The following is a 23,023-nucleotide window of genomic DNA, read 5'->3' as shown; positions in this document are numbered from 1 at the left end:
ACCGCGCAACCGCCAGCGACAGCCGGATGACTCTGGGGGCGTAGGCCGACACCGCCTTCCCTCCAGCCAATCTAATCGCGCTCTCACGGGCGCGTTCCTGATGACGTTTAGGGTTAGGGTTAGATGCCCGTTTCCGCTTTCTTCCCGCCCACTTCCGGGTCTCCTCTTTTACGAATGTTTGGGCGCGAATTACTCTAAGCGCGGCTCCCAGAAGGGTGCAAGAAGAATCAGTGGTGAGTCGTGATATCCTTAACTGGCTGGGTGGATCCAAAGTTGAGGGATGAGTTTTAAAGCCAACGCGTTTGTGGTAGACTTCGCGGTTTGTATTTGAGGAGGGCGAGGGGGGATTGCTCACCGGGAAGTGCCGATGTCCTAAAAGGTCTGCCGTTAGGATCCTGGGATTGAGATATTTGATAAGGGAGGAGGGAGCAAAGCCATGAATACTTCCTTCCTATTTCCCCCGAATCATCCTTATGCTCATCCTCATTTCTGGATTTCTTCTGCAGGCACGAGTGAAGTCAAGTGCAGCCTGGGACATTAGTGTCTGTTTTTCCAGGCGTCCTACTCACTATTGTGCCCACATAGAGGTCTAAATTGAGATAATTGAGTCCCATGAGTATCAACAAGCTGGTAAGGAAAACAAGACAACCTAGAATGCCTCCCTCTCCCCTAAAGCATATAGTCTGGCGGCAAACTACTCTCCCAGCCTTGTTTCTTTTCACTTCTCCTATACACATTAAAAGACTCGCTGAACTTTTCCTGTCCCTGAACACGCCAGTTTTTTTTTGTTTTGTTTTTCCCGAGCTTTCCTGCCGTCCGAGTTTTACTGTTTTCCCTTGGATGCTTCATTTTTCTACTTTTTCACTATTTCAAAACGTCATTAAAATAATACTTTTTCCATGAATAATGTACAAGCATACCTCCGAGATATTGCGGGGTCGGTTCCAGACCACCACAATAAAGTTAGTAAAGCCTGTCACATGATTTTTTTGGTTTCCCAGTGCATATAACAGTTGTATTTACACTGTATTGTAACCTATTAAGTGTGCAAAAGCATTATGTATTTAAAAAAACTGTGCATACTTTAATTTTAAAATATTTTATTGCTAAAAATGCTAGCAATCATCTCAGCTTTCAGCAAGTCCTAATCTTTTTGCTGGTGGAGGGTCTTGCTTGATGTTGATGGCTGTTGACCAGTCAGGGTGATGGTTGCTGAAGATTGGAGTTGCTGTGGCAGTTTCTTAAAATAATAAAATAATGAAGTTTCTACAGCAGTTGACTCTTCCGTTCACTAAAGATTTCTCTTAGTGAATCTTTTACTAATCTCTTAGTAAACGGCGATGCTGTTTGAAAGCATTTTACTCACTGTAGAACTTCTTTCAAAATTAGAGTAAATCCTCTTAACCCCTACCATTGCTTTAGCAACTAAGTTTTTGTGATATTCTGAATTCTTTGTTGGTGTTTCAACAATATTCACAACATCCTCACCAGGAGTAGATTCCATCTCAAGAACTTTGCTCATTCATAAAAAGCAACTTATCCACTAGTTTTATCGTGATATTGCAGCAATTCAGGTACATCTTCAGGCTCCACTATTTCTCTTGCTATTGCCACCAGATCTTTCGTCACTTCCTCCACTGAAGTCTTGAACCCCTCAAAGTCATCCATGAGGGTTGGAATCAACTTTTTCCAAACTCCTGTTAATGTTGCTATTTTGACCTCCTCCCATGACTCATGAATGTTCTTACTAGCATTTGGGATGGTGAATCATTTCCAGAAGTTTTCCATTTATTTTGCCCAGATCCATCAGGGGAATCACTGTCTAGGGCAGCTATAGCTTTACAAAATGTATTTCTTAAATAATATAACTTGAAAGTCAGAATTATTCTTTGATTCATGGGCTGCAGAATGAATGTGTTAGCAGACATGAAAACAGCGTAATCTCCTTGTACATCTCTATCAGAGCTCTTGGGTGACCAAGTACATGGTCTTTGAGCAGTATTATTTTGAAAGGAATCTTTTTTTGTGAGCTGTAGGTCTCAAAGATGGGCTTAAAATACTCAGTAAATCATGCTGTAAACAGATGTGCTGTCACCCGGGCTTTGTTCTTCCATTTCCAGAGCACAGACAGAGTAGATTTAAAAGAATAAGAGCCCTAGGATATTTCAGAATGGTCAATGAGCATTGGCTTCAAGTCACCAGCCACATTAGCCCCTAACAAGAGAGTCAGCCTGTCTTTTGAAGCTTTGAAGCCAGGCAGTGACTTTCTAGACATGAAACTCCTAGACAGCATCTTCTAAGAGAAGGCTGTTTTGTCTTCATGGAAAATCTGTTGTTTAGTGTAGCCACCTTCATCGGTTATCTTACTTAGAACTAGATAACTTGCTGCAGCTTGTGCATCAGCACTTGCTGCTTCACTTTGTACTTTCGTGTTATGGAGATGGCTTATTTCCTTAAACCTCAGGAACCAAGCTCTGCTAGCTTCAAGCTCTTTGGCTGCAACTGTCTCACCTCTCTCAGCCTTCACAGAATTGAAGTGAGTTAAGACCTTGCCGTGAATTCATCTTTGGTTTAAGGGAGTGTTGTGGCTAGTTTGATTTTCAATGCCAGACCACTCGAACTTTCTCCCTATCAGTCATAAGTCTGTTTTTGCTTTCTTATCATTCGTGTCTTCACTGGAATAGCACTTTAAATTTCCTTCAAGAACTTTCCCTTTGCATCCACAGCTTGGCTAACTGGTGTGGTTTCCAGCCTATCTTGGCTTCTGACATGCCTACCTCACCTTGCTTAATCATTTCTAGCTTTTAATTTAAAGTGAGAGAGGTGTGATTTTTTCTTTCATTTGAACACTTGGAGACCATTGTAGGGTTATCAACTGGCCTAATTTCAATATCATTGTGTCTTAGGGAACAGGGAGGCCTAAGGAGAGGGAGAGAGGCAGGGAACAGCCAGTTGGTGGAGCAGTCAGAACACACACAACATTTACCTATTAAGTTCTCTGTCTGATATTGGCATGGTTCATAGTGCCCCAAAACAATTACAGTAGTAACATCAATCACCATAATAGATATAATAATGAAAAGTTTTGAAATATTGTGAGAGTTATCAGAATATGACACAGAAACACGAAGAGTGAGGACAATCTGTTGGAAAAATGGCATCAGTATAGTTGCTTAATGCAGGCTTGCCACAAACCTTTAGTTTGTAAGATGACAACAACAACAACAACAAAATACGGTGTCTGCGAAGCTCAATAAAGTGAAACACGATAAAAAGAGTTATGCCTGTACATTCTTACCCATATGCACAAACCAGTTTAAGACAGTCATTCGCTCACTTGCCTCTTTATAACATTTATAAATATATATAGTAATTATTTTCATATCTGTCTCTACCTATGCACTATCACTAAGCTATGGTTTCCCTTGGATCTAAGAATGGGACGAAATATCTATTCATTTTTATATGCACTGCAAGTAGCCCAGAATTAAGAGAAACTATGTATTTTGTTTATTGGATTCTTACTATGTCTCAAATACTGTTCTAGGTGGTTTATATATTCTTTGTTAAATCATTTTTGCTTTACAAAAGCCTTTAATGTTAGTACTTTTATTAATCATTTGACTAATAGGGAAAATGAGTTAATTTACTTGCCCAAAGATATACAGTTAATTAAGTGGCAGGGCTAGATTTGGAGCTTGAACAATTTACCCTTGTCGCAGGACTGCTCTTAACCATTATGGTAGTGTTCTCAACCTGGGTTGATATTGACCCAGGAGACATTTGGCAATGTCTGGAAACAATTTTGGTTGACTCTACTCAGTGTTTGGAGGTATTCTAGCATGTGACGGTCTACGTAGACCCAAGCGTGCTGCTTAACATCCTACAATACACACCACAGACTCCACAATAAAGAATGATCCATCTAAAATGTTAATAGTGCTGAGGTTGAGAAACTTTGTGCTATAGTCTAGTGCCTCAAGTAGGTTTCATTGTTAACAGTATTTCTCAAACTCTGTTAGACCGGTTTTGTTTTTTATTTCTAATCAGTCATAACTGATAATTTTGTAAAATGCAATTAAAAATCAATTATAGTCAAACTGCCTTGTGGTATAATACCAGGAGTGAACTCTGATGTAAACAATAAATTTTGGGTAATATGATGTGTCAACAATTACAACAAATGTACCACTTTGGTGTGTGATGTTAATACTAGAGCTTGCAGGGGATGGGGGAGGGCAGGGATTATACAAGAAGTTTCTGTATGTTTTGCTCAATTTTCTGTATATCTAAAACTGTTCTGAAAAAAGTCTATTTTTAAAGAAATAGTAATTACTAGAAAATGATATGGCAAAGACAAGGCTAATTATTTTATGATTAGGTTCAATGTGCATAAAATTACTCTATCAAATTGCTGTAAAAGTTTCTAAATGATTACCTTCAATTTCCACACTTGAAAGGATTATGGCAAACAGTTTGAATGAGATTTGGAGTAGCAATAAATTACATGTTATTTTAATAAAGAATATCAAGAAGAAAATGATTAATGGAACCAAACTATAAATAAGTGCCAAATGAGAGAGAGCATAAGAGCCACAGACTTAGAAATGAAGTAGAATAGTTAGGAAGATTTTGAGAAGGAGGTGGCTCATGATCTGAGAGGGTGGGCAGAGATGGGAGAGAGCTGCTCAGGTAGAAGGTACAGTATATGTTTGGGAGGCAGAATTGCTCAAAGTGTGTTCAGGAAATCATCAAATCTAGCTAGAGAGGGAGATTTGATTAAGGAGTAGTAGGAGAGAAGTATGAAAAGGTAGGCAGAGTTAGGTTGTTAAGAACTAAAAATGGCATGGTAAAGAGTTTGACTGTTACACAGAACATATAGGGGTACATTTTTTACTCACTTAATTTGTTCCAAAATTTGGGATTGGGAGGGATTAGGCAGAGCTTGCTCATGTCCACGCAGTGTGGGCTGCAACATATTGACTTAGGTACATGTACCAGACTGGCAAGTTGGTGCTGGCTGTTGGCTGGGAGCTCAGCTAAGACCTTCCTGGGTTTCAATTCCTCTCAGTGTTGGCATCCCTCATATGGTTATGGCTTGGTTACAAAAGCAAGTGTTGTCTGGGCTCGGTGGCTCACGCCTGTAATCTCAGCACTTTGGGAGGCCGAGGCAGGAGAATCACTTGAGGTCAGGAGTTCGAGACCGGCCTGACCAACATGGTGAAACCCCATCTCTACTAAAAATACAAAAAATTAGCTGGGCGTACTGGCGGGTGCCTGTAATCCTAGCTACTTGGAAGGCTGCGGCAGGAGAATCGCTTGAACCTGGGAGGCAGAGGTTGCAGCAGTAAGCTGAGATCCAGCCCGAGCAACAGTGCAAGACTGTCTCAAAAAAAAAAAAGGAAGTGTTTCTAAGCAAGAGGAAGTCAAAGTTGCCAGTCTCTTCATGTCTAAGCCAGTAAGCTAGAACAGAATCACTTCTACTATATTCTGCTGCTCAAACAGCTTCAGAGTCTGCCAAGATTTAAGACATGGGGACAGAACACCTTACTTCTCATTAACAATCGTAAGAAGGAATGGGTACCATTTTTAATCTAAAATCTCAGCTGTCACTTGCCCTTTCACTAGATGCTTTTATTCAGTGAATAACTTGAACTGCTGTACATGTCAGCCCTTCCAGGAGAGATCTACAAGTGAAATTCTGTCATGTGGATGGGTTTTTAAGTAGGGGAGGTATAAGGGTGTAGATGTAAAGTTGAGGGAAGTAGGCATTTTAGAAATTGAACACAAGATAGAGAATGAGTGTTTGGTAAGGTATCACATTGTTCAAGAGCAGGGTAAAGTGATATTTTGACCTACTGCTTTTTGTAACTGGTCTGATATGTGGTTGCTAAATGTAGTTTGTGACCTTTCTGTTAATTCTTTCCCACTTTTTATTTGCAGTCTTCAGTGGAAGGGACCTTGAAGTTTTTAACATTTGAAAGAATAGATTTATCCAGAGTACCTACTTTATTGTCTCTCTCTAAATCCACAGGTATATTTAAATTGTATCAGTATGATAATTCTGAATATTTAGAAAAGGAATGATGAATAATTTATCTGTATATCTAGCTATGGCTAATATGTGTATGTATTCGTATGTGTATATATATATATTTTCTAGGCATATATAGCTAATATGTGCATATACATATTTCCTTGTATACTGCACCTAACTTCTATCCACTTCTTATGGTGTAATGCAAGAATAAGTATCTCATTCTTCTGTTCCTTTTATCAGAAATGAGTTTGGTAATAAAAGAGGGAAAATTACTCTAAATTTTATCAAATCCCCATTTCCAATCCCATGTCTGTTTTGTAATTTGTGGGAGGGCAGGGTAATCAGTACATTTCTGTACTCTTGTTAAAATGCACATAGCCCAGATAGGATTGCAGTTTAAATTCTTAGTAGTGTCAGACTAACACATGAATTTCCACATAGATTGATGGTATAATCCTAAAAAGTGTCTCCTTCCATTTTTGGCAAAAATTGAGTAATGTTAAATTTATTACTTAAAATAACAAGACCTAGGTTTTACTCCTTGAACTGACATTATCTGTGACCACTTTATATTTCTATTTCCATGGACTTAAACATTGAGAGGATGTTATCATACGATAGAGTATAAAATAAGAGATACAAAAGCATTTTTAAATGATTTTCTAAAATCCATACAAATGGAAGTTAATTTCTAGGAATGAAATTGAATTAGATATCCTTATTCTGATAAGAGTGAAAATTATTTGTTTTAAAATATGTTTGTTTAAAAGCATACAATACTATCCCCAAACTTTTATTATTATTTTTCTTTAAAAAAAAAAAAGAGAATGTCGAACATTTATAGGTAAGTTTTTTAAACAAAACATTGTGCACGGCTTTAGCTTTTTTTGTATTTTCATCTTTACAGATTTTTTTTTTTTTGGAAGCACTGTGTTTAGATCAAGATGTCTGGTAAAGCAAATGCTTCCAAGAAAAACTTTGAACAGTTAAAAAGAAATCCAAAGAGAAAAAAGGATAATGAGGAAGTTGTGTTGTCAGAGAAAAAGGTAATGAAAATATAAAGTTTCTCATTTAGAAATCTTCGACTAGGGCCGGGCACTGTGGCTCATGCCTGTAATCCCAGCACTTTGAGAGGCCAAGGTCGGTGGATCACAAGGTCAGGAGATCAAAACTATCCTGGTTAACATGGTGAAACCCTGTCTCTACTTAAAAAAAAAAAAAAGTATAAATATATGTATATACATATACACACACACACACAAAATTAGTCGGGAGTTGTGGTGCGCACCTGTAATCTCAGCTACCCGGAAGGTTGAGGCCGCAGAATCGCTTGAACCCAGGAGATGGAGGTTGCAGTGAGCCAAGCTTGTGCCCCTGCACTCCAGCCTGGGCAAAAAGAATGAGACTCCATCTGAAAAAAAAAAAAAAAAAGTTTCAGGTTTTACCCTACTCATTAGGCAATGCCTATATTTGTTTTGGAGGAAAAGTATGTAACACTATTTCATAGGCAAAGTAAGTAATGATTCATTTAAAACATTCTTTGACACTGTATAAAATTTTGTTATTATCACCATTGTCAAGAATTGCTTTAGTATATCCTCTGCCTGTGATAAATATATACCATTTTTCTGTAGAAGTAGCAACATACATTTTTTCTATCTACTAGAAATTATATGAATACTCTTTGACATATATAAAAATCTATTGTAAAAGTATCCTTTTATCTGATGTTTAATTCTGTTTATGTTTATGCATGTGTTTTCCCCTCTAGGTTAGAAACACAGTGAAAAGAAATAAAAATCATCTAAAAGATCTGTTTTCTGAAGGTATTTCTTTTCTATTACCTTGTTTAACCTGCTTCTCTGTCAAGCTATATATACATTCATGAAAAAATGTTCAGCATCTTGTTTATGAGTTCTGGAAAAGATAGTAATAAACAACTACATTTGCATTTTTGTAAAAATATGTAGTAGTGGTTAGTTATTTTGGTCAACTGAAATTTTATTTAGCACCTCTGGCAAAATGCTGTAGAGACTTCAATGCCACTGAGTTGATAGGAAATAGAGAAAATCAAAGTGGCCCACAGCCTGAATTATTAGTGATCTGTAATAAAAAGCAAACCTGATTTTTCTTCAAGACAAATATGCTTTCTATTCTGTATAGATTAGTTTGGAACCACTATTATAAGTTGGTTTAGAGTAAATTAGTTTGGAGTAGTTGCCTTTGCTTAAACATCACTGTTTCGTGGAAGGATTCTCTACGTCTCCTCAGCCAACACTAGGTTAGGTCCTCTGGTTTTATACTCCCATAGCATACAATACTTTTTTTTTTTTCCTTTTGTATGCTTTGCACGCCTATAATTTGTTCAATATTCCTTCTCTCCAGCACTGATTTTCATGAGATCCAGCACTATTTCTTCTTTTTTTAATACCTAATAAGTAGAACAGTACCAACAACATAGTTGACACTATCTATTTGTGGTTTGATTAGTCTGTTTTGTTCCAGTTGCCATCCAACATTTGGAAAATAGTTTTCTGGTCCTCTCAATGAAATGTTTAAAGAATTTAGGCCATTTCTGAGAATGAAACTTTTCATAATTAAAGTTCGATTCTTCATTTAAAATTATTTCTATTATCACTTGGTAGTATTTCCATTAACTTATCAATAGAAAGCATATTCATATTCAACACCTGGGATGTTATAGCTGTGTGATAAAAAGTAAAATAGTTTATACAGCTTTATAATATTTTGTTCTGATAATTTCATAAGCTTTTTTAGATGCAAACATTCAGTTTTTAAGCAACAATATGTAAAACATCTAGATTGATCAGAGCCTCTTCTATTACGACAGGACAAACAAAGCACACTAACCTAAAACAGATAAAGATAGCACCCAACAAGAGAAAAACATGGCAACCTCTGTCAAAGAGTACCAGAGACTATTTGCAAACTATGATGGAATCAGTAATAAGGTGAGTATAAAATTTTTCCATTTCATTCTTTTGGTTCCCACTTAGGCATTTCCTATGGATACTGTTCTTTTAAATATTGCTATCTATCTTAAGGTAATAGAGTATATTTCTATTTCGGAAGAAGATATAATTAATGTGGTGGTATTTGCCTTCGGCAGAAAAGTCTTTGTTAATTTTAGAAACTTGAAATTCTATCAATGAAATAAAAGCAAGTGTTTGTGGCCTGACTTGCTATCAATAAAACTTTAATTTATGTCAATAGAGATTGTTTAGGAAGAAGTTGAGTTCAGAGTGACACTTTACATAGAAGCTACCACACTAGAGGGGATACAGAGAAAATAAGACAATTCTGCTATGTGGAGCTGAATTCTATCAGAAGAGCCAGGCATATAAATTATTACAATACAGTGTGGCAAAATATATATATAAGTAGAAATTTTTCATTGTACCTCTGTTTAAAGTGTCTTTAATATGAAAGGAAAAGTGATTGATTTTGCCTGGCTAGTAGGGAGGGACACTTGAGAGAAATCAGAGAGAAAAAATACACAGAGTATATTATTATTTGTGTTTCAGACTACTATTTATTCCATCTTTTTTCTTCTCTAGGACAATTTTGAGTGACAGAATTAAAGATAAAGAAGAAATACAATACCATCTCAACTTCCTGAAGAACAGGTAATACTGTTGCATAATTAAAATGATTAAAACAAAATTTTTAAAAACCTGACTTCTTCCTATGTTGCCAAACAGACACTTGGTGGAATGTAAGTTTTTCTTTTTTTTTAAAGAAGGTGAACAACTTGGAAATATGTTTTCTTTTTTTTCTAAACTGCTGCTGCACGTATTTCTCAAATAAGTTTCAGGGGCACTTACAAAAAAAAAAAAAAAAACCCTGAAAATCACAAAATTCTGTTTCCACAGTTCACTCCTCCGTATCAGAATTTGAAAACAGTTTTGTCAACTTGAACTCCCTTCAACTTCATTTTTAATAATTTGAAGTTAATAGTTCACCAGTCTTATCTATCTGATTATTTACCCTATTGCTGTGTTTTTCCACTTCATATTGTCTTAAATTATTTGCACGAGCAACAAGTCTAATTTTCTAAGATATTATTGCTCTTCATGTTATGGTAAATCACCAATGGAGATTTCTTTTCAAGAGTTCTTAAAAGGCACACCACTGCCTGTGATTTTCAGTAATTACTTTTCTCTAGTACTTACATGACTTTTTCTTTTTATAAGAAAATGTTCTGCTTCTCAGTTTCAAGTTTGCCTAGAAATGTTTGTGACCTATTTTAAGGAATTCCTTTGAGCACAAATTCTATTTACTTTTCCTTTAAATATAATTTTCAACCCATAGTAGCCAAGTAGAAAGAGTGAATGGGATGGTTTTGGTGGGGGTGGGAGTTTGTTGAGAAAGGTTGAACAAATTAAAGACTGCTAGAAGCAGGCTTGTAAATTGCTTAAAGGTATAGCAGCCTATTATTAAAGAAGGAGGAAGATATTAAAAAGATAATAAATAAGCTAATACAAGCATAATGAAAATGTAGCTGTTTAGGATCTTTTTAATATAGGACAAATACTAATATTTAGTGTATGAATGAGAATATTACATTACATAATAGTTGCTGTTCATAGTGATCACCTTGGTTCACTGGAAAAGATTATATTCAACAGATAGGCAGTCTCTTCATCATGTAGCAGCTATGGAGATATACATTTCAAGGCCTGACTGTTTCTTCCTTATTTTTACTTTCACCTTTCGTTCCGAAGTAACCATACCCAAGATACAGTTACTTATACCAATACAACAAAGTATAGCATTAGCAAACTGATAATTGGAACTCTAAATACATTCTTCTGTAGCAGTGTTTCTCAAAGTATATTTGAAACACTTGTTCTTACAGTTAGTCTATGGATAAAGATAACCTATGGTGAATTATATTTGGGTACCTTAGCATGTAAGAAGTCCTGCAGTAAATAAATCTATTTCATTTTCTTTAACCTAGCATCTCCCAAATTGATATTTCTGGGAACTCATTTTCATATATTAGGCTCATCTCTGCTTTTGACTAAATGTTAGCTTCATTATTTTCATTTTTTTAGTTTTCAGTTCTTACTAGATTACAACTATAGTGATAGGCAGCTACCTATATATATCATTTTAGCCTTGTAAAGAAAGGAAAAAGACAATTCTTACCCCTTAGCTTCAGTTAGAAAATTCTAGGAGATGGTTTCTAATTGGTTGAGCTTAGGTGATATTTATCTGTTCTTGGCGTGATTTTGTGACAAGAGCTACCATGGATATGATTGATATAGACTGGATTATATACCTAGCCCCATGATTACAGTGATAAGTTTGCTAGGCAAACAAAACTGTTCACCATTACAATTCTAAAGGAACATACTTCTAGAAAGTCTGCCCTATAGAAACAATGTTACAAGTGGTGATTAAATGTTGCTGATATAGTAGGATATATTCAAGCCATGGTTTTAGTTTCTAAGAGTTAGTGAGACTCCTGGAAGTCTAACTGCTATTTAGAACATTTGGAGTAGTGAATGACCCTTCTACATAATTGATTTAATAAACATATAGAAGAAACTTCATAAATAAAATATTTTTGTCAACAAAATAAAAAACTTATCCCTCTTAGGAAGGCTTAGGCAGATAGTTTGTGTTTAAATGTGATAGCCTAATGACGATTTTTCTAAATAACTGGAGTTTTGTCTTAACAGTTTAATGAGAATTACGATTTATGGAGTTTTTGCTGCCTACTTTCTTCTTTACAAAAATTAAAATTTTATTTGCAAACTATGCATCGAACAAAGGTCTATATCAAGACTCTATAAGGAACTTAAATTAGCAAGCAAAAAACCAATAATCCTAGTAAAAAGTGGGCAAAGGACATGAGCAGACACTTTTCAAAAGAAAACATACATGCGGCCAACAAACGTGAAAAAAAATGCTCTCAACATCACTAATTACTAGAGAAATGCAAATGAAAACCACAATGAGATACCATCTTACACCAGTCAGAATGGCTGTTCTTAAAAAGTCAAAAAGTAACAGATGCTGGGAGGTTGCCGAGAAAAGGGAATGCTTTTAAACTGCTAGTAGGAATGTAAATTAGTTCAACCATTATGGAAAGCAGTTTGGCAGATTCTCAAGTTAAAACAGACTACTCTCCAACCCAGCAATCCCATTACTGGGTATATACGTGAAGGAATATAAATTGCTCTACCATAAAGATACATGCACACTTATGCTCACCACAGAACTATTCACAATTGCAAAGACATGGAATCAACCTAAATGCCAATCAGCGGTAGATTAGATAAAGAAAATTGTGGGACATATAGAACTTGGAATGCTATGCAGCCATAAAAGAATGAGATCATGTCCTTTGCAGCAACATGGTTGGAGCTAGAGGTCATTATCCTAAGCAAACTAACACAGGAACAGAAAACCACATAATGCATGTTCTCACAAGTGGGAGCTAAACATTGAGTACATATGGACACAAAGACGGGAACAACAGATACCAGGGCCTACTTGAGGGAGGAGAGTGAGGGTTGAGAAACTATCTGTCAGGTACTATGCTTATTACCTGGGTGAAAAAATAATCTGTACACCAAAGCCCCACAACATTTGCCTACATAACCTGCATATGTACTCCTAAATCTAAAATAAAAGATTCTTTTTTTTTTTAATTAAGATTTTTAACAAGATCCCAAAAGTGGGACAGTGGGTTCCACTATTGTTCAGATTTCTTCAAATCTTAAGTAGTAGAACTTTTTAGAACGCAAAGATGCTGCTGTTATAAAAGGAATCAAATTTAGCTTTTCTTCCTCATAAATTCAAGAATCAAATCTGGGAAAGCTATTTTGCGGTCTGCCAGATGTGACGATAGAAATAGATGTTTCTACTGGTGATCAAATCAACTCGAATTTATAAAGGAATTTTTTAACTTTAATATTAAATACCATTCATGTTTATAGTATTTTCGAGCAGTGCACTTTAATCTTAGTGTTCTATTTACCTTAAACTCTATAGAACTTAGTTTTTTTGAAATCATTTTAAAAAACTAAGGTAAATCTTCTCTGTCTTTTATCACATTCTCTCAAATAATTGAGATTTGGGGTCCAGGGTCATAGTTAAGACTTCTAGACTAGTGTTCTGTCTCTTTTTTTTTTTTTTTTTTGAGACGGAGTCTCGCTTTGTCGCCCAGGCTGGAGTGCAGTGGCCGGATCTCAGCTCACTGCAAGCTCCGCCTCCCGGGTTTACGCCATTCTCCTGCCTCAGCCTCCCGAGTAGCTGGGACTACAGGCGCCCACCACCTCGCCCGGCTAGTTTTTTGTATTTTTAGTAGAGACGGGGTTTCACCATATTAGCCAGGATGGTCTCGATCTCCTGACCTCGTGATCCGCCCGTCTCGGCCTCCCAAAGTGCTGGGATTACAGGCTTGAGCCACCGCGCCCGGCCAGTGTTCTGTCTCTTAACCAACAATTCACAATATATAATAGACTCATGTCCTGTAATAGTCTAGAAAACATCTGGATGGTACAAGGAAATTTTGGTTTTAAAATGTATATACATTGTCAAATGTGTAAAATAGAAAATTTTCTTTTAGTAAAGTAGCCCCAGTGTCCCTTAATTTGAGGTAAATCTTAATAAATCGAAAGGCTAAATGATGATTTGTCAGGGCTTTTTGAGGGGGAGACTTACTGGCAGTGTTACCCAGTGGTAATAAAAGAATATTGTACCTTTTAAGAATATGAGGACAAGAAAAAATGAGGACTGTTTTAAAATAATAATAAGACTTAAAAAATAAAATAATTACGTTTTTATTTTATCCTTAAGATTGCTACAACTGTGTGAAACTCTGAAAGTCCCTCCCAAAAAGATGGAAGATTTAACTAATGTGTCAAGGCTACTGAATATGGAAAGGGCACGAGGCAAAGCTAATGAAGAAGGTCTGGCATTACTGCAGGTATGAAATTTGAATAGGAAATCCATAATTAGAGAGTTAGGGAAAGGGGAAAAGACTAAAGTTTTTTAAATTATTATCATGATGTTCCTGCAGTAGTGAATACTAGATCTTGAACCAGGTTTTTTTATTAAATTTTTTTTTTCATTAAAGCAAAAATTTGTCTGAACTTGGCGCCTCTAAAGTTGAAGTATTTCTAATATATTTGTGGTTAAGTAGCAGTCCTGTTTTTTTCATCTAACTTTAACTGAACTATCTTAGTATTTTTAATTATCACTTTATAGGAGTTTATCACTCAATACTGTGGAATTTTAAAATGTGTAAGTTTTTCTGACCTGTATATGGCAAGAAAACACAAGTATCATTAGAGTTAAAATGTACTGGGGACTTCCTACACTTCAGACACTGTTCTAAGCACTTTATACTTATATCCCTTAATCCTCACATAACTTAGAGTATGACCTAAATTATTCTCTTTTTACAAATGTGATAAAAAGACATAATGCTATTTCTAACTGAACCGTAGACAGATTGCTTAAAGTTGAGATGCTAACTTTGTCACTTTGAGCACAAATCTATATATATTTTTAGTTAATAGGGTGACATTTTCTGGTGGCTACCTCACTTTATTCAAAGTGTAACATTATATTTTATTTCCATCCCAAGGTTCCTACTTTTTTAGGGCATCTTTTCAGTATTGGCACTAGCTTCATCACCTAAACACTTAGATGACGTTTATTTAGGTTATTTTAAAAGGTTCGAGAGTATGATCGTGGAGAATTTTAACATTTAGTATTTATGCACATCAGTTAAGGGTGTTCTGAAGTCATAAATGATAGTATGATTTTTATGCTACTCGTAAGCATTTTTGGTCTTCAGCTGAAATTTGACCTCCATGGGACATAAGCATAATTACAGTCTATGGTGGGCTTGTTAGTCACTCAGAAGAAGCACCACTGGCACCTGGGGCAGGAGAGTTCTTCATTGGCATAAGAGGATTTTTGGACTAGCAGCTTGTAAACTCGATCTGTAACCGTTAGTTTTCTCCTCTGTGCCTTAGACCCATTGCTTTTTCTCACTGCAGCCTAGAGCTATTGCTGGTGATGATCTTCTAAAACCTGTAATAGTAACAGAAATTTTATTTATTTAACATTTTCGTTGTGCTCTCACTCAGTAATGGTGCTGGGGAAACAACAATGGTGAACAACATCTTGGAGATTCTGGGGAGACAGCATTAGAACAGCTGAAGCATAATTTTTTAGACTCCCTTGATGTTGTCATAAAAATGGAGCCATAGGATTTCAGAATCAGAGTTAGCATAAGAAAATATGACAATAAAGACCAAAAATAACATTCCTGATACACCAAAAGCATGCCAAAAAGACATGTGCCTAGAACAGATGAACATTAACCTAATTTATCAAGTGAACTGAAATAAATTCAGAAAAAATGATAGGAAGTATAGGGAAAAAATTATAAATCAGAATTAGAAATACTATAAATGAAAGAAGAGAATTCAGGAATGAATGAGACATAAAAGAAAAAGCCTTTCAGATATGTAGACTAAATTAGAAGAAACACTAAAGCAAATAAACACAACAGATAATGCTTATGGTAAATAGAAAATAACATAAGGAGAAAATTTTCAGAATCATAAAAACGTTTTTAAAAGGAATTGAGAAAAAAATCCTCAAAGAAGATACCATATGAGTATGGTAGTAATACCCAAAGATAACCAAAGCAATGGAACAAAATAAATTTCATAATGAGAAATTTTAATCCTTGTTATATTTAACCCTTTTATTCATTCAGTGCTGTTATACATTCCCTTTGTAGTGGGTTGAATCTAGGAAAAGGGTCTTGTCAGATATAATTAAGGATCTCAAGATGAAATCATCCTGTATTGTCATGGGTAGGCCCCAAATCCAACGACAAGTGTTCTTATAAAAGACAAGAGAAGGTACAAAGAAAAAGTCACGTGAAGGCAAAGGCAGAAACTAGAGCAATGCAGCTACAAAGAATGCGTACAGCTACCAAAAGCTGAAAAAGACAAGAAACCATTCTCTCTTGTCTTCAGAGGGATTGTGTCCCTGCCAACAGCTCGATTTTGGACTCTGTCCTCCAGAACCATGACAGAATGAATTTCTGTTATTTTAAGCCAAGTAGGTGGTACAGCAGCCACAGGAAACTAATATATGTGGTTTGCTTTATATTTATATTGGACAGCACTCTGTTAGATCCAGCAACCAATTCACAGAAAATACAGGGCTGAGGAACCAGTTTAAACTTCACCAGGGAATGCAGTTCATAAAATTTAGCCCATGGGAAATTCCACAGAGCGAACTAATCTCCACATACGAATTGAAATGGAAGCCTCCTATAGATGAAAAGAGACTTAAGACATATCAACCAGTCACAAACAGTTTGGAACCTGATTAAAACAAAATGTAAAAAAAAACCTCCAATTTATGAGAAAATTGAAAATGTGAATACTAACCATATGCTTGATATTAAGGAATTTATTGAGATTCTTTAAAGTGTAGTAATGATGTTGTACTCATATATCTTTAAATCCTTTAGAGCTATATACTGAAATATTTATAGATAAAATGGGATATATAGTATTTGAAATAGCGCAGGGGAAGCAGGAGAAGTGGATGGAGTTAAAGGTGTGACAGGATGGCCACGGGCCAGGCACGGTGGCTCACGCCTGTAATCACAGCACTTTGAGAGGCCGAGGCATGTGGATAACCAGAGGTCAGGAGTTCAAGACCAGACTGGCCAACATGGTGAAACCCTGTCTCTACTAATAATACAGAAAAAAAAAATTATCTGGGCATGGTGGCAGGCGCCTATAGTCCCAGCTACTCAGGAGGCTGAGGCAGGAAAATCACTTGAACCCAGGAGGCAGAGGTTGCAGTGAGCCAAGATAGCGCCACTGCACTCCAGCCTGCGCAACAAGAGCGAAACTCCATCTCAAAAAAAAAAAAAAAAAAAAAAAAAAGATGATCATGAGTTGATAATGGAAACTGGCTGATACGTATATGGGTGTTCATGATAACATTCTCTCTTACTGTATGTGTTTGAAATTTACTATAATAAAAAATAAAAACAGAGTCTGTTCCTCCATGGAGTTTAGATTCAAGTGAATAGAGCTCACAGTCCCAAAATCTTAGGCATTCAGGGAACAGCACATTCCCAGTAAGGGGCTGGACAATAAACATTTTAGCCTTTTTGGACCACATATGGTTGACTGTTTTGTTGCATATCCTTTTGTTTTGTTGAGGTTTTGACCAATCTTTTAAAATGTAAAAACAACTCACAGTTCTTGAACTGTACAAAAACATGCCATGGGCAATTGTTGACCCCTGCAGCTACTCTTTAAAAAAAAAAAAGGTCATTTAGAAGCCAAAATATATTTCTTGAGGAAGACTACTCTAGTTGCCAGCAACAGTTCTGCATCCAGTATTTGGAGAATGACATAGATATAGCATCAACCTTATTGCTGAACAAGATGTAAGAGTTACGACTTCTGTATATTTTCTGTGTGGCTTATTTACTTATTCCCCAAAGCCAGCAGGCAATGTTATCATTGACTGTTGCTAGGACTATATTTGAAAGCAGTGCCATATTTAATACCCTTTAGAAACCTGGACACTTGCTAATTTTAATTTTTTCCTCAGCCTGCACACAACATATCCTTAATGTCTTGTCCCCATACTTGTTTTATTCATTTCTTATTTTCTTTTCATCTTCCCCTCTAAATTATATATTCCTTTAATGTGGGAAACTGTTACTCATTTTTTTTATTATTCTCCCTGCTCTAATGCCCAACATTACTTCCTTTTGACAAATTAAAATAGCAGACTCTCAAATGTTCCTAAATCAATGAAAACAATTCAGAATTTCTCCACTACATGAAGTTTCATGCTGCTTAAGGAAGGTTACTATATTTGCTGTCATTGATTCTGGGCTCTGCTAGATTTACACTTGGATCTTCCAGGATCTCTGACCCTACCAGCATTGGTAAGTTTTGAGGAAGTGTTCATGTACATCTCCTTATTCCAGGGAAATTAGATATCTGTATACCACATTAATACCTTGACATACCAGCTTTCCAAGAAGTCTGTTTTTTGAAAGAAACAAAAGTAAATTCGCCATTTGCTTCTAAAAATGTTTTAAATGTATATGGTGTTTTTAAAAAAATGTATATGTATAACAATATCTATTAGGATTTAATATAATAATGTGTTTAGGTTAAAATTTTTTTTTCTCTTTCTGATTCAGGAAGAAATAGATAAAATGGTAGAGACCACAGAGTTAATGACTGGGAATATTCAGAGCCTAAAGAACAAAATTCAGATTCTGGCAAGTGAGGTGGAAGAAGAAGAGGAGAGGGTAAAACAGGTAATTATTTTAAACTGTATTACTGGAATTTGGATATAATTTTTAATGGTTAAATTATGCCAAGACAGCTTTCGAGTATGATATGATGAGAGAAACCAGCTTTTTGAAATAATCTGTAGCTTTCTTCTACTTTAGATACATCAAATAAATACTAGTGGAGTACTCTCTCTTCCAGAACTTTCTCAGAAAACTCTCAAAGCACCCACACTTCAGGTAAGTACCTATTTACCATATTGATTACAGGCATACTTTAGAGATATTGCAAGTTTGGATTCAGACCACAGCAAAAAAGCAAATACTGCAGTAACGCAAATCACACAAATGTTTTGGTTTCCCACTGCATATAAACGTTATGTTTACACTATACTGTAGTCTAGTAAGTGCAACAAAGCATTATTTCTTTAAAAAATAAAAGAAAAAAAAAAGACATACTTTAATTTAGAAAATGCTTTATTGCTAAAAAATGTTCATCATCTGCACCTTCAGCAGGTCGTAATCTTTTTGCCGGTGGGGGGTTTTGCCTCAATGTTGATAGCTGCTGACTGATAGCGTGGTGATTACTGAAGGTTGGGATGCATGTGGCAATTTCTTAAAATAAGAAAACAATGAAATTTGCCACATCAGTTGATTCTTCCTTTCACGAAAGATTTCCCTGGAGCATGTGATGCTGTTTCATAGCATTTTACCCACCGTAGAACTTCCTTCACAATTGGAGTCAGTTCTCATTCCTTGTCCTGGCTTTGTCAACTAAGTTTTTGTCATATTCTATATCCTTCATTGTTATTTCAACTGTGTTCACAACATCTTCATCATGAATAGATTCCATCTCAAGAAACCACTTTCTTTGCTCATCCATAAGAAGCAACTCCTCGTCCATTCACGTTTTATCATGAGATTGCAGCAATTCAGGTACATCTTCAGGCTCCACTTCTAATTCTAGTTCTCTTGCTATTTCCACCACATCTTCAGTCACTTCCTCCACTAACATCTTGAACCCCTCAAAGTCATCCATGAGGATTGAAAATTGAATCCATTTTTTCTAAACTCCTATTATTGGTATTTTGACTTCCTCTTGTGAATCATCAATGTTCTTACTGACAGAATGATAAATTTCTTTCAAGATGTTTACAATTTATTTTGCCCAGATCCATCAGAGAAATCACTACCTAGGGCAGCTATAGCCTTATGAAATGTGTTTCTTAAATAATAAGACTTGAAAGTTGACATTCTTTGATTCATAGACTGCGGAATAGATGTTGTGTTAGCAGATGTGAAAACAACAATCTTCTTGTACATCTTCATCAGAACTCTTGGGTAACTGAACATTTTCAATGAGCAGTAATATTTTCAAAGGAATCTTCTTTTCTGAGCAGTAGCTCTTAACAGTGGGCTTAAAATATTCAGTAAGCCACGCTCTAAACAGATGTACTGTCACCCAGGCTTTGTTGTTCCATTTACAGAGCACAGACAATGCAGATGTAGTCGATTTAGTAGAATTAAGGACCCTAGGATTTTCAGAATGATCAGTGAGCATTGGCTTCAACTTCATGTCACCAGCTGCATTAGCCCCTAATAAGAGCCTAACAAAACCATTGCCTTCTCCTTTCCAACTATGAAAGTCCTAGAGATAGCATCTTCTTCCAATAGAATGCTGTTTTGTTTACATTGAAAATGTGTTGTTTACTATAGCCACCTTCACCAGTGATCTTAGCTAGCTAGGTCTTCTGGGTAACTAGCTGTAGCTTTTCTGTCAGCACTTGCTTCTTCACCTTGTACTTTTTATGTTACAAACAAAGCTTCTTTCCTTAAACCTTATGAACTAACTTCTGCTAGCTTCAAGCTTTTCTTCTGCAACTTCCTCACTTCTGTCAGCCTTCATAGACTTGAAAACAGTTAGGGCCTTGCTGTGGATTAGGATTCGGTTTAAAAGGGAATGTTGTGGCTGGTTTGATCTTCCATCCGGACCACTCAGACTTTTCCCATATCGACAGTAAGGCTGTTTTGCTTTCTCATCATTCATGTATTCACTGAAGTAGCACTTTAAATTTCCTTCAAGTACTTTTCCTTTGCATTCACAACTTGGGCGTTTGGCACAAGAGACCTAACTTTTGGTTTGCGTGGCTTCTGATATGCCTTCCTCACTAAACTTAGTAATCTCTAGCTTTTGATTGAAAGTAAGAGACATGATTCTTCTTTTCACCTGAACACTTAGAGGCCATTGTAGCATTATTAACTGGCTTAATTTCAGTATCGTTGTGTCACAGGGAATAGGGAGGCCCAAGGAGAGGGAGAGAAACTGGGAAATGGCCGGTTGGTGGAGCAGTCAGAACACATAACAATTACCAATTCAGTTTGCTGTTTGATATGGTTGCAGATGTGGCACCCAGAACAATTACAGCAGTTCCATCAAAGAACACTAGGCATAGATCACCATAACAGATACCATAATGATTTTTAAAGTTTGAAATATTACAACAGTTACCAAAATGTGACGCAGAGACACAGAGTGAGCATGTGCTTTTGGAAAAATGGTGCTGATAGACCTCCTTCACACAGAGTTGCCACAAACCTTCAGTTTGTAAAACAACGCAATATCTGGGAACACAGTAAAATAAGGCATCCCTATATATAATAGACCAGTTTTACATCACATATGTATGAAAACATTATGTCCTAGTTCGTTCTTTAAACAAATGGAACCTGATATAAACGGTTTGGCAAATTACTTTGCTCATTTGACTGTATAGTTTGAACATCTTGTCAGTCATGTAGATCGCTCATTTTTGTTGACAGCTGTGTAACATTCTGTTGCATGGAGGTCATATAATTTGTAAATTACTGATGGAAATACATAATTTTTTTGTTGCAGGTAAGACTGGGTACACCCTTGTACATATATCTTTACTGATTTGTGTAGTCATAATTGTAGGCTACATTTCTAGAAGTAAATAATTGACAGTTTGGTTTTTTTATGCTTTTAACAACAGCATATAACTCCTTATAAAACAGTGCTGTCTTATTTGTAGTAAACTCTAAACCGGTAATTTATCTTTCTTCAAAGACTCCAGTAGATATTGTAGTGTAAATGTTTGTAGCATTGGAAAGTCTTCATGTTTTCTTAAAAAGTAATTTAAAATTTTCCTATTGGCTGGGCACAGTTGGCTCATGCCTGTAATCCCAGCAGTTTGGGAGGCTGAGGTGGGCGGATCACCTGAAGTCGAGAGTTCAAGAACAGCCTGACCATCTCTACTAAAAATAGAGAATTAGCCAGGCGTGGTGGCACATGCCTGTAATCCCAGCTATTCAGGAGGCTGAGGCAGGAGAATTGCTTGAACCTGGAAGATGGAGGTTGCAGTGAACCAAGATTGCGCCATTGTTCTCCAGCCTGGGCAACAAGAGTAAAACTCTACCTCAAAAAAAAAAAAAAAAAAAAATCCTCTCAATCATTTACCAGTGGCGAAAGGAGCAGGATGGGGAGAGGGAGAGAGATTTGAAAGAAGAATGGCCATTAGTTGACAATTATTGAAGTTGGGTGATAGATACTTAAGGTTTATTTTAAACTGTTCTCTCTAACATACATTTGAGATTTCTCATAGTAAAATGTTAACAACTATATTTAATACTATCTTTCCCACAGAAAGAAATTTTGGCACTAATTCCAAACCAGAATGCTCTTCTAAAGGACTTGGATATTCTTCATAATTCATCACATATGAAGAGCATGTCAACCTTCATTGAAGAAGCCTACAAGAAACTGAATGCCTCTTAAAGAGCTTTTTTATTTTTTAGATTGTTCCATATTAATTTAATGTTCATGAATTTGTAAAACTGTTAACCTATGATTATATGTACAGAGGCTAAGGCTTCTGCAGGATTTATTATCTCCTGATATGCACTTTAAAATTAGTCTTTGTAGGTCTATCATTAGCATCTAATGTGGTTCTGAAAACTGTGTTTAGCAGTTGCCATATCTAGGAAGCTAACATTTATATTGCTCTATCAATAAGTATTTGCCTAGAACCACAAAATAGGAATTGCCTTAAGGATCGAATAGTTTATAATGCCTGAATAGAGGTCATTTATTGATTAACAGCTCATATCAGGAACTGTGATAAGTAAGTGTTTACATATAGTGTCTAGTGCATAAAAACCTAAGCGTTTGCTGTCATTCATTCTGTAGCCAAGGCTTACATTAAGTTTTTGTCTGGTCATCTGGAACTTGAAAAATCCTCAAATGCCTTCACTCTTTTACCTAATTCCATAGTCTTTTTTGGGAAGTAGTTAAGATATGCCTGGTATCTTTAACTTTGGAGGTAGTATCAAAATTTTACTTCTTTGGTGGTTTAATGAATTAATGTTGAATATTTATTTTCTACTGTCATCAAAACATACTCCCAAAATGTATTAAAAAGGAACCTTAGCACATTTATTTCATTAAAACAAAAAAAACCCAAAAAACTTTATAAACCTTTTCTCATCATGACAGTAAGCTTATATATGGGAATAAATTATAACCTAATGTATCAAAAATTATTTCTAACTACAGTATACTGTCTTGGGTTTTTTTGTTTTTTGTTTTTTGTTTTTTTATCTGTAAAATAAAATGACTGCAATTA

General features: G+C 35.9%; 1 protein-coding gene across 6 annotated transcripts; it reads left to right on the top strand.

Moving 5' to 3' along the window:
* The first annotated feature begins 121 nt into the window (after positions 1–121).
* On the top strand, positions 122–23,023 carry CENPQ (centromere protein Q). Of its 6 annotated transcripts, XM_045391006.2 has the most exons (11): positions 122–233; positions 507–630; positions 5,944–6,034; positions 6,948–7,086; positions 7,812–7,866; positions 8,892–9,012; positions 9,619–9,687; positions 13,874–14,003; positions 18,288–18,407; positions 18,543–18,620; positions 22,045–23,023. In XM_045391006.2, the coding sequence occupies exons 4-11, from the start codon at positions 6,985–6,987 to the stop codon at positions 22,174–22,176; spliced, it is 807 nt and encodes a 268-aa protein (XP_045246941.1). In that variant the 5' UTR covers positions 122–233; positions 507–630; positions 5,944–6,034; positions 6,948–6,984; the 3' UTR covers positions 22,177–23,023. The 6 variants fall into 6 exon arrangements, with proteins under 6 accessions (XP_045246941.1, XP_045246943.1, XP_073895143.1 ...); XM_045391008.2 differs by lacking the exon at positions 507–630; XM_074039042.1 differs by lacking the exon at positions 5,944–6,034.

Source organism: Macaca fascicularis, chromosome 4, assembly GCF_037993035.2.
Source record: "Macaca fascicularis isolate 582-1 chromosome 4, T2T-MFA8v1.1".
Classification (NCBI taxonomy): Eukaryota; Metazoa; Chordata; class Mammalia; order Primates; family Cercopithecidae; genus Macaca; species Macaca fascicularis.
This window is presented reverse-complemented; position numbering and strand designations above follow the sequence as displayed.